Raw genomic sequence first — 23991 nt, 5'->3', positions numbered from 1 at the left:
CTGACACTATTGCACTCATAGTTTCACTGGGCATGCTTTGATGGTGTAATGTATTATGTATCATATCAGAGAATCATAATTTTCACTGGAGCTCTATGGATATCAGTTTTTAAGCACTAAGTGTCTTAAAACTGTCCATGGGACTACTAGGTCCATCAGGACACATAAGAATGCAAGTTTTCCTTCTTGTCAAAAAGAAAAAATATGGCTCCATTTGTCTGAATTATTGCAAAGATTAGGGGAATGTCTTCAAGGTCTTTTCTAAATTTCCCCATGCCTTTATCAGTACAGCCTGGGATATCCCCGAAAATAGGTCATGCTTAAAGAGCTAACAGTCAACAAAGGTGAGTAAATAAAATATAAATAAGTGAGATGAAGCTCATAATTAGTTTGAAGTCATAGATTTGTAGATACTTTTTGAAGGCTGTATCAGTGAAGACATTATAGTGCAAATATGTATTGTTTCTAAAGTGCCTTTACTGAATAAGTGATACTAACAATATGAATTCTCATCACCAGGTTTCATTTCACAATTTCTTCTGTTGTTGTTGTGTCTTTCGGCTTATCCCGGTTAGGGGTCGCCACAGATAAAAATTCTAATTCCCTGAAAAATGTTATCTGTGCCTTTAAATGAAGGTGGTTCCTGCAAGATGGAATCTTTCTGGTACTGGTAAATGTAGGTGAAACTCTGAAACAGTCTGTTTTCACAATGGCATCTAGCAAACATGCAGGAGATTATATGGAGGAATTTATTTGCCCAGTTTGCCTTGAACTTTTAAATGTTCCAGTGATGCTGGAATGTGGGCACAATTTCTGCAAGTCTTGTATTAACAGAGTATGGGATTGTCAGAAACAACCTTCCTGTCCTGAGTGCAGAGAGGAATGCACAGACAGGAAATATGCAATGAACAGACTGCTAGCAAATGTGATTAAAAGGGTACAAATACAACAGCAGAAAGAAGAAGAACCTACTTCATGTCAGAAAGACCAGCTCTGTATGGAACATAAACTAAAGCCTGAGTTGTTCTGTAAAGAGGATGAAGCTTTGGCTTGCTCACTGTGCGTTCCAGAACATCCTGGTCACACCTTCTTTACAGTGCAGAAGGCATTCAAAATGTACAAGGTAAAACAATGCTGTTTTTTCATTGGATTAGAAGGTTAGCATTTACTTTTTTTCATGTTTGGTATCTTGAGATTCCTACTCCAGTGAATTTCTCTATACCCTAAAGTCTGATGTGACTTCACATTATTAAACTTTGAGTCATATTCAGAATGTTATCAAAATCTGCTATATATTTATAGGTACTTGCATATTATCACAACCATATTTCAAACAGGATGCACAGATCTTTTGCGAGCCGTACTCCTGCAGAAAAAGGTAGTATAAAACACTGGGCATATGTAGTAAAAATGGCCGCTGAAAGAAATGATTGCAGCAGCTGTTATACTCTTGTACCTTCAGATAACTGCACAGATCTTTTGCGAGCCGTACTCCTGCAGAAAAATGTAGTATAAAACACTGGGCATATGTAGTAAAAATGGCCGCTGAAAGAAATGATTGCAGCAGCTGTTATACTCTTGTACCTTCAGATAACAGAAGTTTAACACAGTTTGTTTCAATAACGCGAAGTAGTACCACATTATAAGAATGAGAAGAGTGGCTAGCGTGCCTCTACACTGTACAGCTTTTCACAGAATGTCCAATTTTTGCCCTCGTATCTGTTTTGCTCCATTTTCCTCATAAAATTTGTGGTTTCCTGACAAAAGTTAAGATTTTACAATGCCTTCACTGTCACTAACATTTTAACTTGTCATTTTGGAAAATAAAAACAGCAACTCTAGGACAACGACACTTCCTATAATGTTATGTAACTGCAGAGCTACATGACACATGTTTGGAAAGTACTTCTTTGTGAGGAAGTGCACCTTATTTTGTTTAAAAAGTCCATTTTCAAAACGGAGAAAGTGCCACACATCCGAGGTTAACATTAAATGTTGCCTGTTAAAACATTTATCAAGGATAGCCGAATGCTTTTAACCGTGTCAAACTATTGTTCTACATTCATGACATGAAAAGCTGACAACTATGAACCTCAAACAAGTATATAAGGTTCTCACTGTTTCCGATGGCCAAAAATATAGTCTACTCTTTTAAATGTGCAAAGCTACACTTCTTAATGGTAATGATAAATTTCTTTGGACAAGCCCAAAGTTATTGGCAGGAGTGTGGCTTGGCAAACAGCTGTTTTCTGCCTCCCTCTCTATTTTCAGTATGTACTATATATATACTGCGGTGGTGGTGCTGCGGTAGCATTGTCGCCTCACAGTAAGACGTTGTCCCGTTCAATTCTCAGCTAGAGCATCTTATGTGTGGAGATATGTGTGAATAGGCGTACCTTCATTGAAGGTTGTGCATCAGAGCTGGCAACTCGGCACGTAAAAATCTGCTGCCAATCATTAGCAGACTGGAGTTCCGCTGTGGTGACCCCTAACCGGGAAAAGCCGAAAGACACAACAACAACAACTATGTATATAACTTGTTTTATGCGTGAAGTGTGCTCCTCCATACTTCTTGTTACTATATCCAGATGTACTGTCTTGGATGGACTGTCCTGTTTTCAGTCTTAGAAGCCTTTGGTGGGCTAACAGTAGAAAGAGAAGTTATTTTATATAGTGGCATTTCTATAGCAAGCACTGGTTTATAAAGATGTACATTATGGGATTGGCTAGTTCAGTGGGAAAATTTTCTGTTAGAAATAAAATCAGGTAACTATGAGGTATGAGTATATGCAAAGGTCTCTGACTGAAGATGAGATTATTCCTTTGAGGGCTGTTTTTCTTGCAAGAAAGGCTGTGGGGAGCTTTGGGATGCTATTCTCCCTCCTAGTATACACTGGCATGTAAAAGTGCAAACTACGAGTGAGAACAGTGCAAGGGAATGAAAGGCTAATGGCTACTAACTCAGATGCTTTGAGGTGGAATTCTGTGCCAAAGGACTGTTACTGAAGTTGTGCTTACTTGTCTGTGGGCAGTATGTTTGGCTGTACAGATTCTAGGATCCTTGTAAGGTCAGAGCCCCTCCTATTGGAATTGAAAAGACATGCCATTGTAGGGAATCATCAACAAACAGTGGTGTTCACAGTCCTCTTCTGTTGGCTAGGAGACACTGGTGTTGTGGAAGTGAGCTAATGGCCAGTAGGTTTTGATGCTATTTCTCGTCTCGGGATAATCAAATATCACTGTAGACATTAAAGCGCAGTAGAACCCTCTGCTAGAATTATGTCTGCATCCAAACAGCATCCAGGAAATTTTCCAAGTGGAGGACACCCTGGAGATTGTTTCAGATTCTGCTACTTTCAACTGTATAAATGTGAGTGGCTAGGGAACGTATCGCACCTTCCAAGTGCTCCGGATTATGCAGAACATGTTGCATTTAAGGCACAGCATTCACAAAGTTCTGCATTCAGACATTAAGAATGTTGTCTGCTTTGCACATTCTGATTGGTTCATATCCCACAAAGATAGCAATTGGCATACAGATAATGTGAGCCAGTCATATGTTGACTATGATGCAAAGCGAACCAACCAGGAGAAGCAGAAAAATGAACAGTGATCAGTATGTGACTTCTGGGCTACAGTTTTCATTCCACTGCAGTGCCTTTAAAAAAGGGTATTGCTGGGAGCACTTTATTTTCTTTGTGTGTCTAAGGCAACAAAGGCTTTTTGCTTAGACGTCCTGGCACAAATGGATTATTTCAGCAGCTGGCAAACTTTTGCGCACTGCAGCTGTTCAATTTCAAGCAGGGATATTAGGATTGTGAAATAGAACCAAAGGGCAGTGGAGAGAGGAGAATACAAAACAGTATGCAACTCAGTACTATAAAAAAATTATCTGTGATTTCTTCAGAATATCTTGGCTTCAGGTAAGTGCCTAACTTTTATTCCAGGTTTTGTTAGAACAGTGACGAAAGAATAAGTAAACCTGTATATTTTTATAGTTTGTGTCCTGCAATACAGCAGAGTTCTCTGCTGTATATTTGGTGGGGGGTAGGCAAACTCTGGCAGCTCAGTGTTTTTTTACAGGGTTAGGGACATTCTGGCAGGGTTTTTGTGTTTACACTGTCTGTAAGAAGGCAGAAGAGTTTACTAATAACATCAACTAAGACCTCACATAATAAACAGCATTAACAATTTATTATTTACCACGAATGTCAGTTAAGTCTTTTGTGTATTATAGCTTATTAGTGATGTACAGGATGCGGGAATTCTCTGCTGTGGATTTGGTGGATTTCCACACTGATCCCTTAACAGTTTGAGACATATGTCTATAAACAGCAGGAGGATGTTTCTTTATGTATTCCTTCCATTTCTTAAGTTCATCATTTGATTACAAGATTTAGAGTGGGAAGGCTTGGCCTCATCTTAACAATTCTGAGGTGGCCTACGGGAATGTGTTATTAGACCCTGAAGCTTTCAGTTTCTCTTGACATGATTCTAAACCATGAAATTAGTGTCACCACAGTGTATCAAGATGACCACTTTCACCTTGATGCTTGCTTCCTGCAGTATCTTCTGTTATTTCTCCACATTGTCTAGGGGAAATATCAGCAGTGCTAGAGGCTGAAAGGAGGTCTTGCACTTGCACTACAAGTATATACACAGGAAAGGTGGGAAATTTCTGTTTCAGCAGAAGAGTATCTCCTGCCTTCACATTTACTGAGTATCAAAGTCTGGAAGAATCATGTCAGGAAACTGGTATGGGCTACAGTTATTAAGTAGTCAAGGATCGCGTTTCCATTTTCTCAGCTCAGCATGATTTGGAAGGGGAGGTAGAACTTGAGCTTGTTATAGAAAATTAAACTTTTTTTTAAGTGTTTCTCTGTCCTTTAGCTTCCAATGAAGAGACATTATCTTCTTTTAGACTTGAATCTGGTGTTGGCTATATTTGCCTATCCACCTTTACTTTCACTGGGTACATATATCTGAAAATCATCAAAAAAAATATCTTGTTCCTGGTAACCTTCAACTCTAAGTAGATCAGTGAGCTGTAGACATTGTTATATTATGAACACTATTTGGTCTTCCAAGAAAACAGTGTATCACTGACGATCAAATCTTTCCTTTGTTCATTGGAGATACCTGAATTCTTCTTCAGGCTGTCTGTCCTTACCCTGCTTTGCCTTAGTTAGAGCAGAACTAAAGGGGAGTGCATCCCACACAATTTTAATGGTCACTGTTGTATTTTTAACTCTGGGGGGCACATGAGTTTGGAGGACATGTCTGTATGCCTACCTTGATCCTGATAAAAAGGAGTGCGACAACTGAAAAGTAAGCCTTAGCCAATTGGAATGTCAGTTGGATTATTCTTTCATGAGTCATCTAGGTGGCTGTCAACCATTGCTGACTGAGGTCATTTCACCTAGAACTGTGTATATAGTAAATATTTATACTGCAGTCACATGATCCTCATCCATGCCATCATGAGGTGTTATAGTTGGAGTATCATTTTGTGTACTTCAGAGTTTTGGGTAACTCAAGATACTACTTTCTGAGTGCAGGATTTTTATTTATTTATTTTTTTAATTTGCACCTTCCATACAAGTGGTGACTTTTACATATCACTTGGGAATCTACCTAGTTCCCAAACTCTACAGAGGTCCCCTTAAACTAAAATGTAGTACAATATCATTGTATTTGTGATGTGAAATGTAGATGCTATTTGTTTAGATGGGACAAGAACTAAAAAATGCATGACAACCAGTCAAATTAAAATCTTAAAGTATTACAATGCAGTAATCATAACTGACGCTAGTCAGTATAATCTGGCCGAACCTGTGACTGGAAGCACCTGCCTTTTATCCTTTATATCAATAGCATGCCACCCTTTCCTACCAATAAGAATAGATCTGCAGAACAGGTATGAAAGGTTAGGTTTATCCTGTAGTAGCTTGGATGAGCAGCCTATGACATGACATCAACTCAAGTTAATTAATGATCTCTGTATTAAAGCAGATAAATACTGCACATCATGTAAACTGGATTTAGATCTGATGAAGTTCCTTTAAGGGTGAAAGTGCTCATCTGTTTGGTTTCATTAAAGAAGTTTTGATTTCTAAACAAGTTACAATTGCTTGACGACCCCGAAGTCTCAAGTGAGCTTATCAACAGTGCATGTTCCTTTTTTTCCTGAATTGTTTAGGATTTTCAGTCAGCATCTTTGTTGTTCACAAGTACCAGTTTTCCCGGTGTTTTTTTTTTTTTTTTTTTTTTTTTTTGTTTATTTGTTTGTTTCTTCCTTATGAGAGGGAGATGTCTTACTCTCCTAAGGCTGGAAATCTATTGTTCCTCAACACAAGGATCTGTACTTTATAGCTATATATCTATATCTATATATATCTAAATAATAAAATAAATAAATATCTATATCTGTATATTTAGCTTTTTCTTATCTGGTCATTCAAATAAGCACCTAAAAGAGAAAAAAATGTGTAAGGGAAAGTAAGCCATAATAATGTAAATGAAAGCTAAAATAAGTATAATAACTAACTAATTGGGTTCTCAGAGTCTAAACAAAAAAATTGCCAAAGTCCTGTAAAATTCCTAACAGCCAAGTTGGAATGCTACACAGTATGATGGCATATAGGCAATGACAAACAGTCTCAACTTTGGAAAAAAAATACAGGACTAGGAGATGCAAGCTTGTTCAGTTTTTTAAATGATCTTCATGCCTCAAAAATGTAGATCACAGCTATCTTAGTGCAAATTCTGACAAGTTAAGATTGTTACAATAAATGTTAGAAAGACTCTTATAATAAAAGAAAAAGTTAGATAAAATAGGAGGACTACCTATGAGTTACACCATCAAACAAAAATCAAATGAACATGCCTGGGTAAGTTGAAACCTGCATGCATGCTTTAGAGAATTGAACGTATGAAAGGAGAATAGACAATGAGAAATATTATTTCCTTTAGAAGTAAAATCCATCGTGCTTCAAGATTTGTCAAGAATGTCAAGAAGACATTCTTGAGGCATGAAGATCATTTAAAAAACTGAACAAGCTTGCAATCTCCTAATCAACAGAACAAGCTGCAGGGACAAGTTCATAACCCAGAGACTGCCTATGCTTGGAATAGACTTCCCATAAATGTCAAACAGAGCACCTCAGTGGCCCTCTTCAAGAGAAATCTTGATGAGTGGATGGGAAATAGAACCCCCCCCCCCCCCCCCCCGGGATCACTCCAGTCGCTCTACTCGACAGAGGCACTGGGAACTAAGATCGGGTGGCACGATGCCAGGGTAATCCTATAGGCTAGGCTTGTAAAGGCTCCAGGACCATTCGCCTAGTACGCACCAATGAACCTAAGATGGATCCTGATAGCCTAGGCCTAGCTTTAGTTTTCCTTTATTGTCACTGTGAATATTTCCAGTGTAGAAAGTTCCATTGTGGAAAATTGTAACTTTGTGCCTTTTAAGACACAGATAAGGGGTCTGCAGGTTCTTATTAAGCAAAATAATATAAAGGTATTTAGTTTTATTTGGTCAGTGGCTAGAGTTTGATAGCTAAAATACTTGTTCATAAGCTTTTACAGTATAAACAGAATACAGTTTGTTCTGATCATGTAGGCAAGACCTTGATTGCTTAGTCTCCCACATACATTTGTTTCTTTACAGTAAAGGATTTCATTCTACTCTGCTAAACTGTGTTGTGTGAAGTTATTTTTGCACTTTAACAGTTGGTACCACAAAGCCTTGGATTTCAAGATGTTTGAGAGTTGCTGCAGCAGAAATCACCTTTGAGGCCATATAGGTTTTCTGTCAGGTTATTTCACAGTTATACTTGTCCAACTTCAGCAGAATTTGATATCTCTGTAGGTAAGTTTTTCTTGCATGATTTTTCAGTAGAATAGTAATTATTTGTATGACAGTGGGCTCTTGTATGAGACAGGGTTTTATCGTAACTTTGTATGTGGGTGTATTGATCACACATGCACGGTTGTTTGAGAGTGGGTTTTGTTATACGTTTTGCATGACAGTGGGCTTTATCATACATGTACCTATTTGTATGAGAATGGGTTACATTATATACATGCGTGAGAGTTGGTTACATTATATACATGTATGAGAGTAAGTTACATTACTTACATGTATGAGAGTTGAGCTTTATAGTGCATGTACACATTTGTATGAGGGTGGGTTACATTACATACATGTATGAGAGTGGGGTTTATTATATACACTGAGAGTGGGTTTTTATAGTATTTGAATGGGTAATTTTGTCCATTGTGTTATGTTCACAATGGGTGCAAGTGTGAGGGTTTTAAAAGAGCCAGAGCCTGAGATTCTTCCATATTTATTAAATATATGTCTTACTGGAGAGGAGACATCTGCAAGTATTTGGTAAAATAGTCTTGACTCACTTTTGATAAACAATTTAGAAAATCTTAAAAAGAAATTAAAACAAAAGGGGAAACAGAGTACCTCCCTCTAGGTCAGCCTTTAATGACTTGCAAGAAAAATCTAAAAGAATCTCTAGAAGTTTGAAATAAAATTCTTCTAGATTAAAAATACAGCTGCTGGCAGCTAATAGAACAGTTAATATGTTGCAGAAATGTGCAGGAAGTACTTTTTATAACTGGGGATTTTTCCTTTTAAACAGAAAAATTAAGAATAACCGAACCTGATTCCTCTGATGATGACAGGCTCCTGATTTCTTCAGCCCCCCTCCCACTTAAGCACTGTCCTGCCTCTTATGAAGTGGACAGCCCTCCCTCTCTGGGACAGCAAGCAACAGGTGATGAACTGGAGAGTCCTTCAGCTATTTCCCCTGATCCTTCTGCTTCCCAAGTTACCTCCTGCACTTCAGTCTACTCCAATGGTTCTAGTTATAACACAGAATTTCAGTAACAGCACGATGTTGTTTCAGGTACTGATCCAATGTTAAAGGGAATAGCAGACAAGAAGTAAACAGCTTTATCCAAAGCAAAAACCCATCTCTGGGAGAACACACACACACAGATAAATTAAAATGATTTGGTAACAAAAGCACCTCCTGTAGCAGTTGTAGCAGGCAACTACCTTAAAAAGGCTTGAAAAGTAAATTTTACAATTTACTATACTTAACGGAGAAGTATTTGTATTGTTTTCCGCTATTTGCAGTGGTGATGGACAGGTTGACAGACTAGATCAGACAGGCGTCCCCGTGGACTATGATGTTTGCAGATGACATTATGATCTGTAGTGAGAGTAGGGAACAGGTTGAGGAGACCCTGGAGAGGTGGAGATATGCTGTAGAGAGGAGAGGAGAGGAATGAAGGTCAGCAGGTCTAATACAGAATATATGTGTGTGAATGAGAGGGAGGATAGAGGAATGATGAGGATGCATGGAGTAGAGTTGGCAAAGGCGGATGAGTTTAAATACTTGGGATCAACAGTTCAGAGTAATGGCGAGTGTGGAAGAGAGGTGAAGAAGAGAGTACAGGCAGGGTGAAGTGGGTGGAGAAGAGTGTCCGGAGTGATTTGTGACAGACGAGCACCATTAAGAGTGAAAGGTGAGGCCTACAAGAGGGTAGTGAGACAGTGGCATTGACAAAAAGGCAGGAGTCAGAGCTGGATATGGCAGAGTTAAAGATGTTAAGATTTGCACTGGGTGTGATGAGGGTAGACAAGATTAGGAATAAGTATATTGGAGGGTCAGCCCAGGTTGGACAATTTGGAGACAAAGCCAGAGAGGCGAGATTGTGTTGGTTTGGACATGTGCTGAGGAGAGATGCTGGGTATATTGGGAAAAGGATGCTAAGGATGAAGCTGCCAGGTAAGAGGAAAAGAGGAAGGCCTAAGATAAGGTTTATGGATGTGGTGAGAGAGGACATGCTGGTGGTTGGTGTGACAGAGCAAGATGCAGAGGACAGGAAGAAATGGAAACATATGATCTGCTGTGGAGACCCCTAATGGGAACAGCTGAAAGAAAAAGAAGAAAGGAATATTAACGGAGAAGAATATATTTGGAACCCACCTTCCCCAAGCAAGGTCCTAAGGATGCATCAACTTCTGATACATCCTCAGATAAAAATACCCCTGTCACTACCTCAACACCTAATATTCAGATTCATCCAGTGAGTGAAGTACCTATGTCAGATACAGATACCCCTGTCACTACCTCCATAAAAAATACTCAGATTCACCTAATGAGAGCAGTACCTGTGTCAGATACAGATACCCCTGTCACTTCCTCAGTACCTAATACTCAAATTCATCCTCTGAGAAAAATACCTATGCCTGCACTGACCTGGGATGGTGATGCCGAGCCCATTATTAGAGTGGACTGCCAGTTAATGGCAGTAGATTTTTAAACTATTGTAGATTCCCTCCCACCACTGAGCCACATTCAGCCAAATATGATAAGATATTGCAAGGGCATGTACAATTGCAAAATCTGACAATCGAAGATATGAAGGCAATTTTAAAAGCTTCTATTCCTCCAGATATTTTTCAGAAAATATAGGAAAAATCAGTTCTAGGAGATGACATTCAAAAACATACTGATGCAGGATTCCTAACTGTGAAGGATAATATATTAAAAGCATTAACAGTAGCATGCCCTCAGACACCCAACTGAGTTCAAATTAAGGCTGATTTACAGAAAGAAAATGAATCAATTGTTATATACTTAAAGTGCATAATAAATCCATATGAGGCTTTTTCTGGATATCCAGAACCTATTGATGAAGGGGCTGCAGCCAGTGGATTATCATGAGCATTTGTTGAAAGTTTTACACCTATATGAGATCAGATAAAAAGGTTTATGTAAATTGGACTAGTTTAGGAACACATGAAGTTGTTAATCAGGCACAATAAATAGCAGATAACATAATTAGAGAGGAGAAAGAACAACAAAATAAATTAGTGGCTGTTCAGCTTTAACAATTTGACACAGATTTATTGTTAGGGGACAGGACATGAAGAATAGGGGAGGTAAAGGCAGATTTAGATTCTTTCAAAAATTCTTAGGACAATTTCAGCAAAACTTTTGCCCTCCTTCTTTACCTCAGACCCAGCGGTGTGAGTCAGTTATAAGACTTTAATTGTGGCCAGAGTGGAGATTGGTGTAATGAGTGTCCATTTCATCAATCTTTCCAATGTACCAGTAAATCCAATGTCCAAACCCAACAAGTGGGTTGACTACCTTTGACCTGGAGTACCACTTGGCAGCCACCAGGGTGGTGGCAAGATCAATGGGACAGCCAAGAACTGGAGACGCAACTCTTTCCTTTGGTACCAGAAGATTCTTTCTTTCCTTACTGAGACAGGAGCAACTCGATCTATGATAACTTTCAACAAACATGAAAAGCCTTCCACTCTCAACAAAATCTGTTTGGGGTGAGGAGTCTCCAGAATGTCATTGGGTTATCCAAAGAATGTCATTGGATTATCCAGTGAAAGTCAATTTCAATTTAAATAAATCCACCGCAAGAGCAACATGCTTTTATTGTAGGAAATTCTGTTGTTTTGTTATATAAATTATGATGGACTGTGTATTGCACTGTGGATGGAGTCTTTTTAAATATTTGAATGATCCTTCCCCACTGCATCTGTACTTGGTTGATATATGCTAAGAAGAAGACATAGGAGGATTTCAGGAAACCCTACATGATTTTTTTGTGTGTAGGTATCGCACCGTAATGTGTACATGAGTCTGAACAATTTGAAATTCAATAAGCCTTGCTTAGCTGTGCTCAAACAGGTGCAGGCAAGGAAAGATCCATACACAAGAGAAAAGAATTCCAGCACCCCGAGCAGTAGTAGTTTAAAACCTGGTTTAATAAAAGACTTTAAGCTACTACTGCTCGGGGTGCTGGATTTCTTTTCTCTTGTGTATGTTTGATTTATCTGTGCACCAACCATACTTGGCTAGCCTGTTCTTTCTCCACAAGGAAAGATCCATGCAATGCAAATGCTTGCTTAAGCAGGTGAATTATATGCAAATTAGGCAGGGGAAGTGATCCAACAACCAGAAAGTCTGCCGTGTACACCATGTCTGTGTTTGTAGTGTACATGGAACTTTTTTTGCGTACAGGAGTGTACACGGGCAGTAGGGGATGAAAATCTACAGAAATATGGACATAACTCTTCTGAAAAGGGTATATTACAAGGAGTATTGGGGAAAAATACATTTTGGATGTGAAAAAATGCAAATGGAAATGTATAATCAGTATTACAAATCTCTTGTTTACACTGTGTGCTGCAGTGTGCAAATGCGCTTAATGCAAATAAAAAAAAAAGTTAATACAAGTATTTCACAGAAATGTACTGTAGGACCATGCACTGGCTCTATATAAAGGTGCAGTCATGCTGTTTCCTGGCACACACGGGTATGATCCATGTAGTTTCCAGGCTGGCATCATGAATATGTATGCAAATCAGGTGAATTTGTTGAATTGCTAAAATGAGCAACCATGTCCACAGATCCCTTTTGGGTAGGCTCCTACATGATGTTCACAGTCCCAGTGAATGTGGATAACATCAAGGAGGTGTGCCATATTTACTTTTAGCAGGTTTTGTGACAGCTACATGTGTTTGCATAATGCACCACGTAGCTAAGTGGGTTCGCGTGACCGACTCTCCCCCAAGGCATAGTGGTGACATAGGAAGGTATCAATTAAAACTGGAAATATTCAATTCTGAATATATACTTTTTTTATGGAGAGCAAATAAGTACTGCCTTTAAATCATGTTAATTATAGTCTAAGCAGCTGATGCGCCCAAATTAGCCAGTCCCACATGATGGACCCTACACCTCAACTGTATAAAGTGCACATACACCCTGAATTCTGGTTTTCCCTCAATACTGTGAACCAGTGGAGTACAGGCTTGGGAATTTTAAACTGAATAATGCTTGGGGCTGCTGCAGCTATTCTACATTTGTATGTGCTAGAGGCTGAAGTCAATGCTGCTGGTGCTGATGACCATAGGCCAAGGCCAAGGAGGAGAAGAGGAGTGTTCAAGCCCAGAGTAACCTACCAGGAGCTACATGAGCTGGGGCTCGTAGAGCACTACAGGATAGGCAGGGACATGCTACAACAGCTCACGGAGTTCTGCTGGTCTCAACTCAAAGCCAGAGCTAAAAGAGGGGAATCCGTCCCAGTGGAAACAATGGTATGTGTAGCCCTTAGGATACTAGTTACAGGTACTTTTCCAAGACCAACCGGGGACATGATGGGGATGCCACAAGCATCTGTATCCAGGATACTCCACCAGTTTCTGGATGCTATGCTCCCACACGCCAGTGAGCACATACTTTTCCCCTTTGATCCTGAGATAAGGGCCACCAGTATGTAACACTTCTACATGTAGCACACTACCCTGAAGTACTGTTTGCCATAGATTGCACGCATGTACATATCAAGGCACCACCTGGTGAGCAGGGTAGAATCTATGTTAACCTCAAGGGATACCACTCCATCAACTGCCAAGTCATGTGCAATGCCAAGGGGATTATCATGAATGTGTTGCTGGCAACCCTAGTAGTTATCATGCTTCCCATATCTGGAAAACATCACAGCTGTACCAGATGTTTGCCAGGGTGTCATCCCACAGGGCCATTTACTGAAGGATACTGACCATTCCCTGGGACCATGGATGATGACACCCATCATAAATGCACACAGACCCACAGAAAAATGCCATAACGAAGCATATGCTCAAACTAGGAGCAACATAAACCATGTGTTTGGGCTTCTGAAAATATGGTTCCAGTGCCTCAATATATCTGGTGGAGCCTTGCAGTATACCCCATCCACATGTGCTCAGATATTCAGAGTATGTGCATGTGCTATGCTACACAATCTGATTTTGCGGAAACAGCTGCAGCAGGATCAGCAAAGGGAAGGGATACACAGCCCTCCACCAGTGCCTAGGTCACCACAGGCACAGTCATAGGAGGACTCAAAGGAGGAACCCCTGTAGGCAAATGTAGGCACACCAGTATATCCCGGCTTTGACTAAGAGACAATGTATAGCACATTCACTGACAGCCTAGGGACTAACACCTCAGTCCTACTCACATACAGATAGTAAACAGTGATGCCAGCCAACTCACACATCCTGTAACTAGTCATGTATTGGCTGTGTACTACTTGCATCACACAGAGTCAGCCCTGAAAACAGTCATGTCAACTGCTGCACTTGCAAGGCAAGTCTATATCATACACAGTATTACAGTGGATTGTTATGTTAGGTCATCATAGCTGTGGTCCAGGTATAATATGCAGGCTACTGTACTGGCCTATTTGGGCAGACAGTATATCCACATGGAACTACCGACAACCATTCCACTAACATGTCACTATTTGTAGCCGGTAGGCCTCATGCATGGAATATTCATGCAGTACTACTGCAACAGATTATTGGTACATCATACAAGGGACATGATGGAAAGGGAGGTTGACTAGCAGACTACTAAAGTTGTGCTGTATGACCTTTCACACAGGTAGTATGCCACACAGCTTCAGTACAGTAATGCACAATCTGAACGTATGTTTCATGTATAATTTAATTGAGAATAGCACAGTGCATATTTATGCAGGTGATGATGTGATGAATGATTCCTTGCTCATCTACCAGCCTCTGCGGCTCAAAGGAATAAGGCAGGTAAGTTGTGTGATGGTGTCCAGGGTTCTAGTCCTGACATGTCTGATTATTGTGCATGTGAAATAACAATACGTATATCTTTTTACAGACTTTTTCTGTGTGTGCTATACTAGTATGATTCTATTCCACATATTAATTGCACATGTGCATCTGTATCTGTGCCACAGTTCTAAGATCTATTTAATATGTACATCATTACTTTTGGATAACTTAATCAGAATTGTAAAGGCTCGCACATAAAAAGCAGTTATCAGCATGCATATGTAGAAACCACATCCAGTAACTCCTGTAACATGATGTAGTATAACAGTATAATAACAGTAGTGAATGAAGGATTGTACTGTGATATGATTCATGTGGAATTGATACACCCATACATAACACACTGATTTGTTAATCAGAGCAACTAGGTATTGATGCGCGCTAGATAAGATGGATAGCTGCATGGATTACATATAGGACATGGCAAGTATCATACAGCACGATTACAGTCTCATTCTTTTTCTTTTTTTTCTCCGTACAGTAATTTTATTTATTTATTGCATACAAAAATTAATATATTCTCATTCAAGTGCAATTCAAGTCACTTCCTTATGTACAATATCACCTAATCTCACTTCTGTGTATAGTGTAATTTTCTTTTTATGTGTTATCTAGTCGACATTGTTGTCCCGTATATATAAATAGTGTACAAGCATGTCCATCAGCTACATAGATATTTAGTATTTGTACTATAGTTATTGTTTATTCTTTAATACCTATCATATATGTCTGTTTGTGTTTGTTTTCTCCTGTAAAAGAGCCGAGACCTAATGACAATAAAGTTTCTTTGAATCTTTGAATCAGTAATTGGACAAGTAATAATTGTGGTTACAGTCAGGGTGCCCCACAGGGCTCTGTAATAGGCCCGTATTTCTTTACAGTTGTCTGAAGACTTGTCTTTCACATCACACTTGTTCTATAGTCTGTATGCAGATGGCTTGAGATTGGGTATACTATTTAAGTGTGTTACAGATTGGTAGGGTTACCATAATTCTTTGTATGTGAAAGAGGATATACTATTTAAGTGTGTTACAGATTGGTAGGGTTACCAGAATTCTTTGTATGTGAAAGAGGACGAAAACAATCTGCTGCTACCAACCTAAGAGGATGATATAATATGTGGTGATAGTTGAAGAGCAAAAAAAAAAAAGGTCCGTGTTTGGGGATTTTTGATTTGCTCGTATTTCTTTACAGTTGTCTGAAGACTTGTCTTTCACATCACACTTGTTCTATAGTCTGTATGCAGACGGCTTGAGATTGGGTATACTATTTAAGTGTGTTACAGATTGGTAGGGTTACCATAATTCTTTGTATGTGAAAGAGGACGAAAACAATCTGCTGCTACCAACCTAAGAGGATGATATAATATGTGGTGATAGTTGAAGAGCAAAAAAAAAAAGGTCCGTGTTTGGGGATTTTTGATTTGCTCGTATACTGGTATACGAGCCAATCAAAAACGCGCACAGCGGACCCTCTTCTGTTCAGTGTGGAACATCAAGCAATTCTGCATTGAACAGAGCTGCGTTTTTTGATTGGCTCGTATACCGGTATACGAGCCAATCAAAAACGCGCACAGCGGACTCTCTTCTGTTTAATGCGGAACATCAAGCAGTTGCGCATTGAACAGAGCTGCATTGTTTGATTGGCTCATATACCAGCCAAAGTGGAGAAAACACTCCGAAATAGGGATGTCTGCATTTTGAAAATTGTACAATTTACAAATCGCAGAATTTTCAAAAACAGCCCGGATAGGAGCCCAAAAAAGAGACGTGTCTGGAGAAACTCGGACGTATGGTAACCTTACAGATTGAGCATGTCTGCACAATAGCTTGGCCACAGTAGCATGAGTTGATATTTAAATACATTGAATAGTAAGCATATGACATTTGGAAGACAGAAAGAGAAAGGTGACTATGAAATGCAGTACACAGTGATTGAAACTGTAGATTGATTTGAGGAACTGGGTATGTAGGTAGATCCTGAATGGAGTTCTCCAAATCATCTCAGACTCCTGGCCTGGAGTATACCTATGTGTGGGATGGAGTCAGGTTATGAAACTGGAAGTCTCATGTGTCAGCAGTATGCCTCCCATTTGTGAGTTGCTAAGCAACATGCAGACAAAACAAAATGCCACTGAGCATGCTCACACATTTAAACAGAGTCAGGGCCAGTGTTAGCATTGTAGGGTCCTCCAGCAAATGTCATGTTGGGGGCCCCAGGCACTTCCACTATAAGTACCACCCTGTCACTGCCACCTTTCCTAAGCAACCCTTTAATTCATACTGAAAACGTTTAGGAGTAGTATGCACAGACTGACCTGTAGCTACAATGCTCTTAATTACAACGGGTCAATGTACCATACTATGTTGACCCATCTCGCAAATAAATGTGCAGTTACTGGCATTTAGTTGCAACAAACATACATCCCAACAACTCTATGTAACTGTCTGGACGAAATCGTACCATGGGTCTACTGTTTCAGCCTCACCATACACACACACACACACACACACACACACACACACACACACACACACACACACTCCAGTCCTCCCTTCTGTTTCCCCCTATGTTGACCTCCAAATATGATGCACATTACTTTTTTTTCCTTTCTTTTTTCACATTTTGTCATATTCTTCAGCTTTTTCAAGACACCATAACTTTCTATGTTTACTGAAGTGCATTTTTAATTTTTTTTTCCTTTTTATATAACCTTTTCATCCAATGATTGCATAAACAGAAATTATGATCAAAGAAAATTCACTTTCTATTCAGCTTTAGTTTTCCTGGCATCCTTTCAACACACCTTTCCTAACCAAGATAGCGCAGTAGTAATCATTTAGGAAATAATGCAAATTAGCAAGGGTTCAAGAAGCCATAGGGTTACAGATGCTTTGGAATGCACTTTAGAACATTTTCCCATTCTTTTAACCCAATGGTGACTAAACTAAAATGATGAGTAAGAAAAAAATGTCAGTCTTATTTTTATTTATTTATTTCTTCTCTTTTAAGGAAGATATTAAGTTGTGTCCAAGGCTAAATGTTGAAAACTGACAAAATAATAATTCACAATAAACTAACAAGCCGATTTGTTGTGAGGATACACAGGTCTATGACAGAATGCTGTCTGCCTCCCTACCTCCCCCCCAAAAAAGAGTCACTGACTATGCATCCCACTGCTATTAGAGTGGGATGAAAGCAGAGGTACAAATTGCCACAGTCATGTATTTCAAGTGACTGCTGACATACATATGCATAGCCACCAGTATATATGCCTGATGTATGATTGAGAGGAAGGTGAAAAGAATAATGACTACAGTAATGTATTCTACTTTGTTGATCCTAGACAGTACACTGCACCTACAGAAGTTACAGTAACCTTTTTTGTACACCTGTGAGGTATGTCAGAAAAGTAAAACAAACCAAAAAACTACACTGTCCTTAGGTCAAACATAAGCTATACTGACCTCCTGTGCACACCTCTAAGGTTTGACTGTGATTTAAATTAAAGAGGTAATAACCACACAATCCCCAGCCTCCCACCTATAACCTACAGTAGTTTTCTGCACACACACACATCTAAACAGGGATGGATTTGGAATGGATGTAGTTGAGAGCAGTGGCCATTATCAGCTTTATCCTAACAGGGTCATATCACAGCCATACTCAGGTTAAAGAGCATAATCAGAAAATGAATACATTTTTTGCTCCTCATTTTCCTCAACCTGCAACAGCTTTTGTGGGGCCCCATGCAGTCAAGGATGATTAAGGGAGCTTCCTGTATTTATTTATACAGTCTGGAGACTATGGGCCACTAGAATCCTAGAAAATCTAAGTGTCTGAATGTTTTGTGATATACTTTATGCCTTGCTTTTGAAATATAATTACTTGTATTTTTACTGATGCTCAGAAGAATAACATATGTGTCCTAGAATTAATGGGTGTGTGCACAAATAAAAAAATCACTGATATTGTTTACAAGCACACACATGAGCATAAGCCATAACAATATTAGTTTTGTACTTATTTCAGCAAATAGCAATACATTTTGCAACACTGATACTGACACACCATATCAGTGACTGCTGTTCATCAGTCATCAAACATTATCAGCCGTAAGTCACTTTTATTTACCTTCTTGAGGAGTAATGAATGTATGTCACTGTCCCTGATTTCACAGACCTTCTCCAGTTTTGTTCATAATTTTGCTTTGTCCTTCGTAAAATGTTTGAGTTGCTGGTAAATCATTCAGAATTACCGATAGTCAATAAATCCAGACATCAGAGTTTTGTACTTCTTTTTGTCCAAAAAATGAATGTTGATGCAATAGCCATTATTCTGTTAACTTTTCAAATGAATTAAAGTTAATATTTAAAGTGTGTTCTTGATTTTGAGACGTTATTCTGCTACTATTTTTGGCATTGAGCTGAATTCTTCAGCAAATAAGTTGAGAGTTATAGTATCAGGTGTTCTGCCGTTATTTATAAAACTTCCAGAAACCGAAAACCATCCCTGAAGATTGGAAGCATCAGATGTTCTTAAAATGCAAGGTTTGCACTGAGATCAGTCACTCTGGGCTGTTGATCTCTCTAGTGTTTATCTTGCTCTTGTTCGTTATCGGTTTTATCCTAAAAGGGTCATATCACAGCCATGTTCAGCTTAAGGAGCATAATCATGAAAGTAATACATTTTTAATCCTCATTTTCCCCAACCAGGTTTTGTTGGGGCCCCCACATAGTCAATGATGATTATGGGTATTGCAGGTACTTAATGCTGGCTATGTTAGTTTTAGTGGAGATAATGTCCACCAGTAGGATTTGTGGTACAACATCAGTGGTAAAATATTTTATGGAATTGTGAAGCCTGTTACTTGATAAAACACTGTTACTATAACCAGAGATATCTTTGAAATTTGAAGGAGACACAAATAAGAGTTATTATCCACCTGATTTCTAAGTATACAAAATTGCTGTACTAGCTTTGTTGGTTTGACAGACATCTTACAAACTATCAGGATAACATAACTTGCTGTGGTTGGGGACCCCCAGGAGCAGGGGGCCCCGAGTGACTGCAGGGTTCACTGGTGCCTAAAGCCGGCTATGAGTAGAGTGCATAACTGTTGGCCCATTTGCTATTTTGTGTGGAGAAATACAGAGATATGTCTATGTATATATGAGTGTGTATGTCTGTATTGCCCTAAGTACACAGATCATGGATAGTAAAGCTACAATATGACATGTAAAATGTTGTATGAAGGGACATGAGGAAAGGCTAAGCAATAGATAATGCACTTACAGACATTTGCAACTGCATAGACCGACATGTGTTGCAATCTTAGGACTACTGGGAAATCTGAAGTTCACAGTTCTGATTGTCTTCACTCAGCATGTGTAAAGCATACCACATGTGACAGAAGAACACCATGCACTGTGAAACACACATAACCATGAGTCACAACTGTGTACTTGCAAACAGATGGATGGTGGTCAGTCATACCATGTCTCCCTAACAGACCATCTGGAGCCCTTAAAATGTATTGCATGGTATAGGAATACATACATATATGGTGAAGCGATATGTATATAGCTACACCAGCAAGAACACCTGCATGCACTACAGCCCTCTGTGTCTGCTTGATTTCAACAAACACACATCAGTAACTGTGCAACTGGTGTATTGTATTATGTTGTGTGCCCACGCATTGCCTGGGTAAATAAACTTTTTCCACAGGCCTGTCCATCCAAATACAGATTTGTATGCTCAACACAGCCTGTTAACACGTACCTGTGCTGCAAAACAGTTGTCTCACTGTTGGGCTACTAGCTGCAGTTGACAGTCAAAAGATGTGTGATTGTACAGCCCTACAAACCTGTAAACACAGGGCTTCTTTATGTTCTGTACAACACATCACCTGCAGTCATTTGCAATATCAGACTTAATCTGTCGCATGTGTGATAAGTACTGTGCTCTGTAGTGTATAACAGTAGATTAGGTTCTAATCTCTAGCACAATGTGTGTGTGTGTGTGTGTGTGTGTGTGTGTGTGTGTGTGTGTGTGTGTGTGTGTGTGTGTGTGCACGCACGCGTCTCTGTGAATCTCCCTTCCAAACAAATGTAAATGTAAAACTGCAATGAGTCTGCACTTTTTGGCATTTGCACTTTACACAGACTTTTGAACTCTTCTCCTCCACAAGGCCTGCTGATGTCCTCTGCCATAAGATTACCTAAAGCCATATCAAAGTTAGACTTATGCCTTGGTGTGTGGGATAAGTACAATGATCTGTAGCGTGTAAGACTAGATAGGTAGGGGTTTTACTCTCACTCCAATCTACTTGCTGTGTGTGTGTGTGTGTGTGTGTGTGCATCTCCACACAAAACAAGTGTGTATTCCACAATGCACTGTTTTGGGTGGTGTAGGCCCTTGAACTATTCTCTCCACATGGCCTGCTGATGTCATCTACAATAAGAGTACCTAAAGTCATATCAAAGTCAGACTTAAGCCATGGCATGTGTAATAACTGCTGTGATTTGTAGTGTGCAATACTAGATAGGTAGGGGTTCTAATCTCACTCCAGCCCACTTGCTATTTGTATACTGTCTTGTGTTCTGTACACATAAATAGGTTGTTGTAATGTTCTAACTGCATCCAGGTTGGTATAATTGGATGTTTTCTAGTGTTTTATATCAGCCTATGGTATAGCATCATTGGAATGTAGTAGGCTAATGGACCTAGGGCCCTTATATGCCTAGCCACCTTTTACCCTGACTAACATGTTCAACACCTATTGCCCTTGTTCAGAGTGTACAGAGGTAAAACCAATGTGGTGTAATTATGGTCACCCAGCCAATCCTACAGATTGCATCTGTAAAGGGCCAGTGAGGTGAGGTGCTCAGTTGGACATAAAGTGAAAGTGTGTTCCACAGTTGTGTTAACCTCTGGAAGACAATTGTCTCCCTCCAGAAGGCTTTATAAAAGTCACATACCAGGTTAAAATCTTAACTGGGAGTAAATTGGTTACCCATTTCACTTACACATGTGCAGCATGTCCAATAAAGCAGGGTCACAGATTGACTTGTATGCGAAGCAGAGATCACCTGTAAGTACTCTGTGTGACACACACAAAATTGAAAGTGATTTCAGACAATTCCCATACAACAGATGTTGAAGACTTGCATCCTTCTTGTGAGGAACCTTTGTGGTTTCTCCAGTCACCACAGCTGTTTGGTGAGTAATATAACAAAAGGGGCATTACCCTCAAATATCATCTTGATGAAGAAGAGTACATGGAGGTACTACTTGTACTGGAGACAGTGCTCTCATGTATGACATTTGCAAGATATATTGACCTACTCACTACTGTGTAGACATGGTGATCTAAGATTTGGTAGCTGTCAAAATGTGTCACTAGGGGTCTCAACCCTGTGCATGTGCTTAAGTTGTTACTATTTATGTGGTACATAGGAAAATTGCTGTTGCCAAAATGAAGGATAATACATATATTTGTAGTCAGTTTAAGGACATGTGTTTGGCAATAATCATCTGTTCATGTAACAGTGTAATGTAGGATGTTGCCATACCATGTATATTGTATGACCGCTCACAGTTAGTAGGCATTATCAAACAGTGTCAGTCATAGTCATTTATGTTGTGCTTCTACTTTGGTGAAATGGATTCCAAACAGTAGATGATCCATGACAGAAGCATCTGGAACGCCACTGGTTACAGCTCCGCTGTTGGATGTATCTTCCCCTATTGGGCTATATCAGTTAAGCAGTTAACAACTCCTGTAATTATATAAGGGTCGAAGCCTAGCTGGGTATGTTTATCAGTGATGCCGGCATGGGGGATATTACAAAATGCCTTCTCTTAGTGCAGGTCAGCTGTTTGCATGGATTTCTCATCTGCCAGGTCCTTGGTGACTGTCTCAAAGATGTCTACCAGGATTAACAGACGTGATGTCACATTGACAACTCCAAACTGAGTAGGGTCAAGTAACTGAATATTATCTACATTTTGGTTGATAATGTCCATGATGATCTCTCCCATGGCCTTGCAGATATGGATAATGAGGCTAATATGCATATAGTTTGTGTGGTCAGTGGCTGTACCACATCTGTGTACTGGAATAAGCATTCCTACTTTCCAGCCAGCTGTGATGAAGCCGTTGGTTACACTATGATTGGGAATAGTGTCCAAGGGTGTAACAACTCCATGTTGGAGCTCATGTAGGGTATAGCCTGGGATGTTATCAAGCACCATACATGCTGTGTCTCTATCCTTAGAGAAGCCAGTTATGACATGCTCTTTAGAGATACAAGGTAGTGTATAGGTGCTAGGCATGTTATGGTGTACATGTTGTGGGGACAGGGGAGTGAGGTTTTCGCAGGCCCAGTCAGCTAAAAGATGAGATGTTTACAGCACCAGTATATGTGGTATCAGGATCTGTAATCAGCTAGGGGCACCGGGCTGGCAACTTGACACCATAAAAACTCCACTGCCAAACAATATGTGGACCGGTGATCAGCTGTGGTGACCCCTAACCGGGAAAAACCAAAAGGCATTGCATTGCTTATATGTGGTATCAGGATGTACAAGTTTTGCACTAAACTTGGCCTTTCCTTTTAGGTTACATATGTAAATATAGATGCCTTGTGGTTGTACTTTGTGGGGGAGGCTAATTTGGGGCAGTACTTTGTTTTGTATAAATTCACAACTACTCTTATTTGCTTGTACAAGCTGATGAGGTAGTGTTTCCATTTCATAGGGCTCCCTCCCTCATTTTGCTAAGTAGCATTGTCTCCCTCTTATTATTAAGCCTGTTAATGGCAGTCGTCCATCAGGCAGGTCTAGTCTTCCACAATGTGCTTGTATTGCAACTATTAGGTACAGCAAATTCAATGCATTATACAGGTGTTTATATAAAGCATAGCTGTACAGCTCAGCATAGGGGATATTTCCTTCTAAAGGGGGAGGTGCAATGAAGCTATTATTACCATCCCATAAGGTGTTATAATCTGCTTTGATGAAGTTTATTACTCTGCAAGGGATGTGTCAGATGTGATATGTATGTTAAATGAGACTGAGCAGTTGTCATACTTCACCAGGGAGGGGCACACAGTGGGGTTGCTACAGTGGTTCTCCATATCTGTAAGTACCCCATACAGTATGTAGGCTGCTCTTGTGGATGTGTCAACCACTGGTCCAGGGCATTGTGGTTAATGAATTCTGGAAGATTTGTGCAAGTGAGTTTGAGCATGACTAATATGCCCAACTGATGGTTACTTAAGCAATAACCCACACCT

The 23991-nt window shown here is 39.6% G+C and overlaps 1 protein-coding gene across 1 annotated transcript in view; it reads left to right on the top strand.

Moving 5' to 3' along the window:
- Positions 1–645: 645 nt before the first annotated feature.
- The window catches only part of LOC122813676 (zinc-binding protein A33-like), a 214383-nt gene continuing 191037 nt past the window's right edge, over positions 646–23991 (top strand). Inside the window, exon 1 of the mRNA XM_044086121.1 lies at positions 646–1123. Within this exon, the coding sequence (XP_043942056.1) occupies positions 710–1123 (414 nt within the window). The 5' untranslated portion in view covers positions 646–709. The remainder of the gene's footprint in view (positions 1124–23991) is intronic.

This window comes from Protopterus annectens, chromosome 10.part0 (assembly GCF_019279795.1).
Source record: "Protopterus annectens isolate FY-2018-M chromosome 10.part0, PAN1.0, whole genome shotgun sequence".
Classification (NCBI taxonomy): Eukaryota; Metazoa; Chordata; order Ceratodontiformes; family Protopteridae; genus Protopterus; species Protopterus annectens.
The sequence above is the reverse complement of the archived record's forward strand: the minus strand, read 5'-3'. Positions and strand labels throughout refer to the sequence as shown.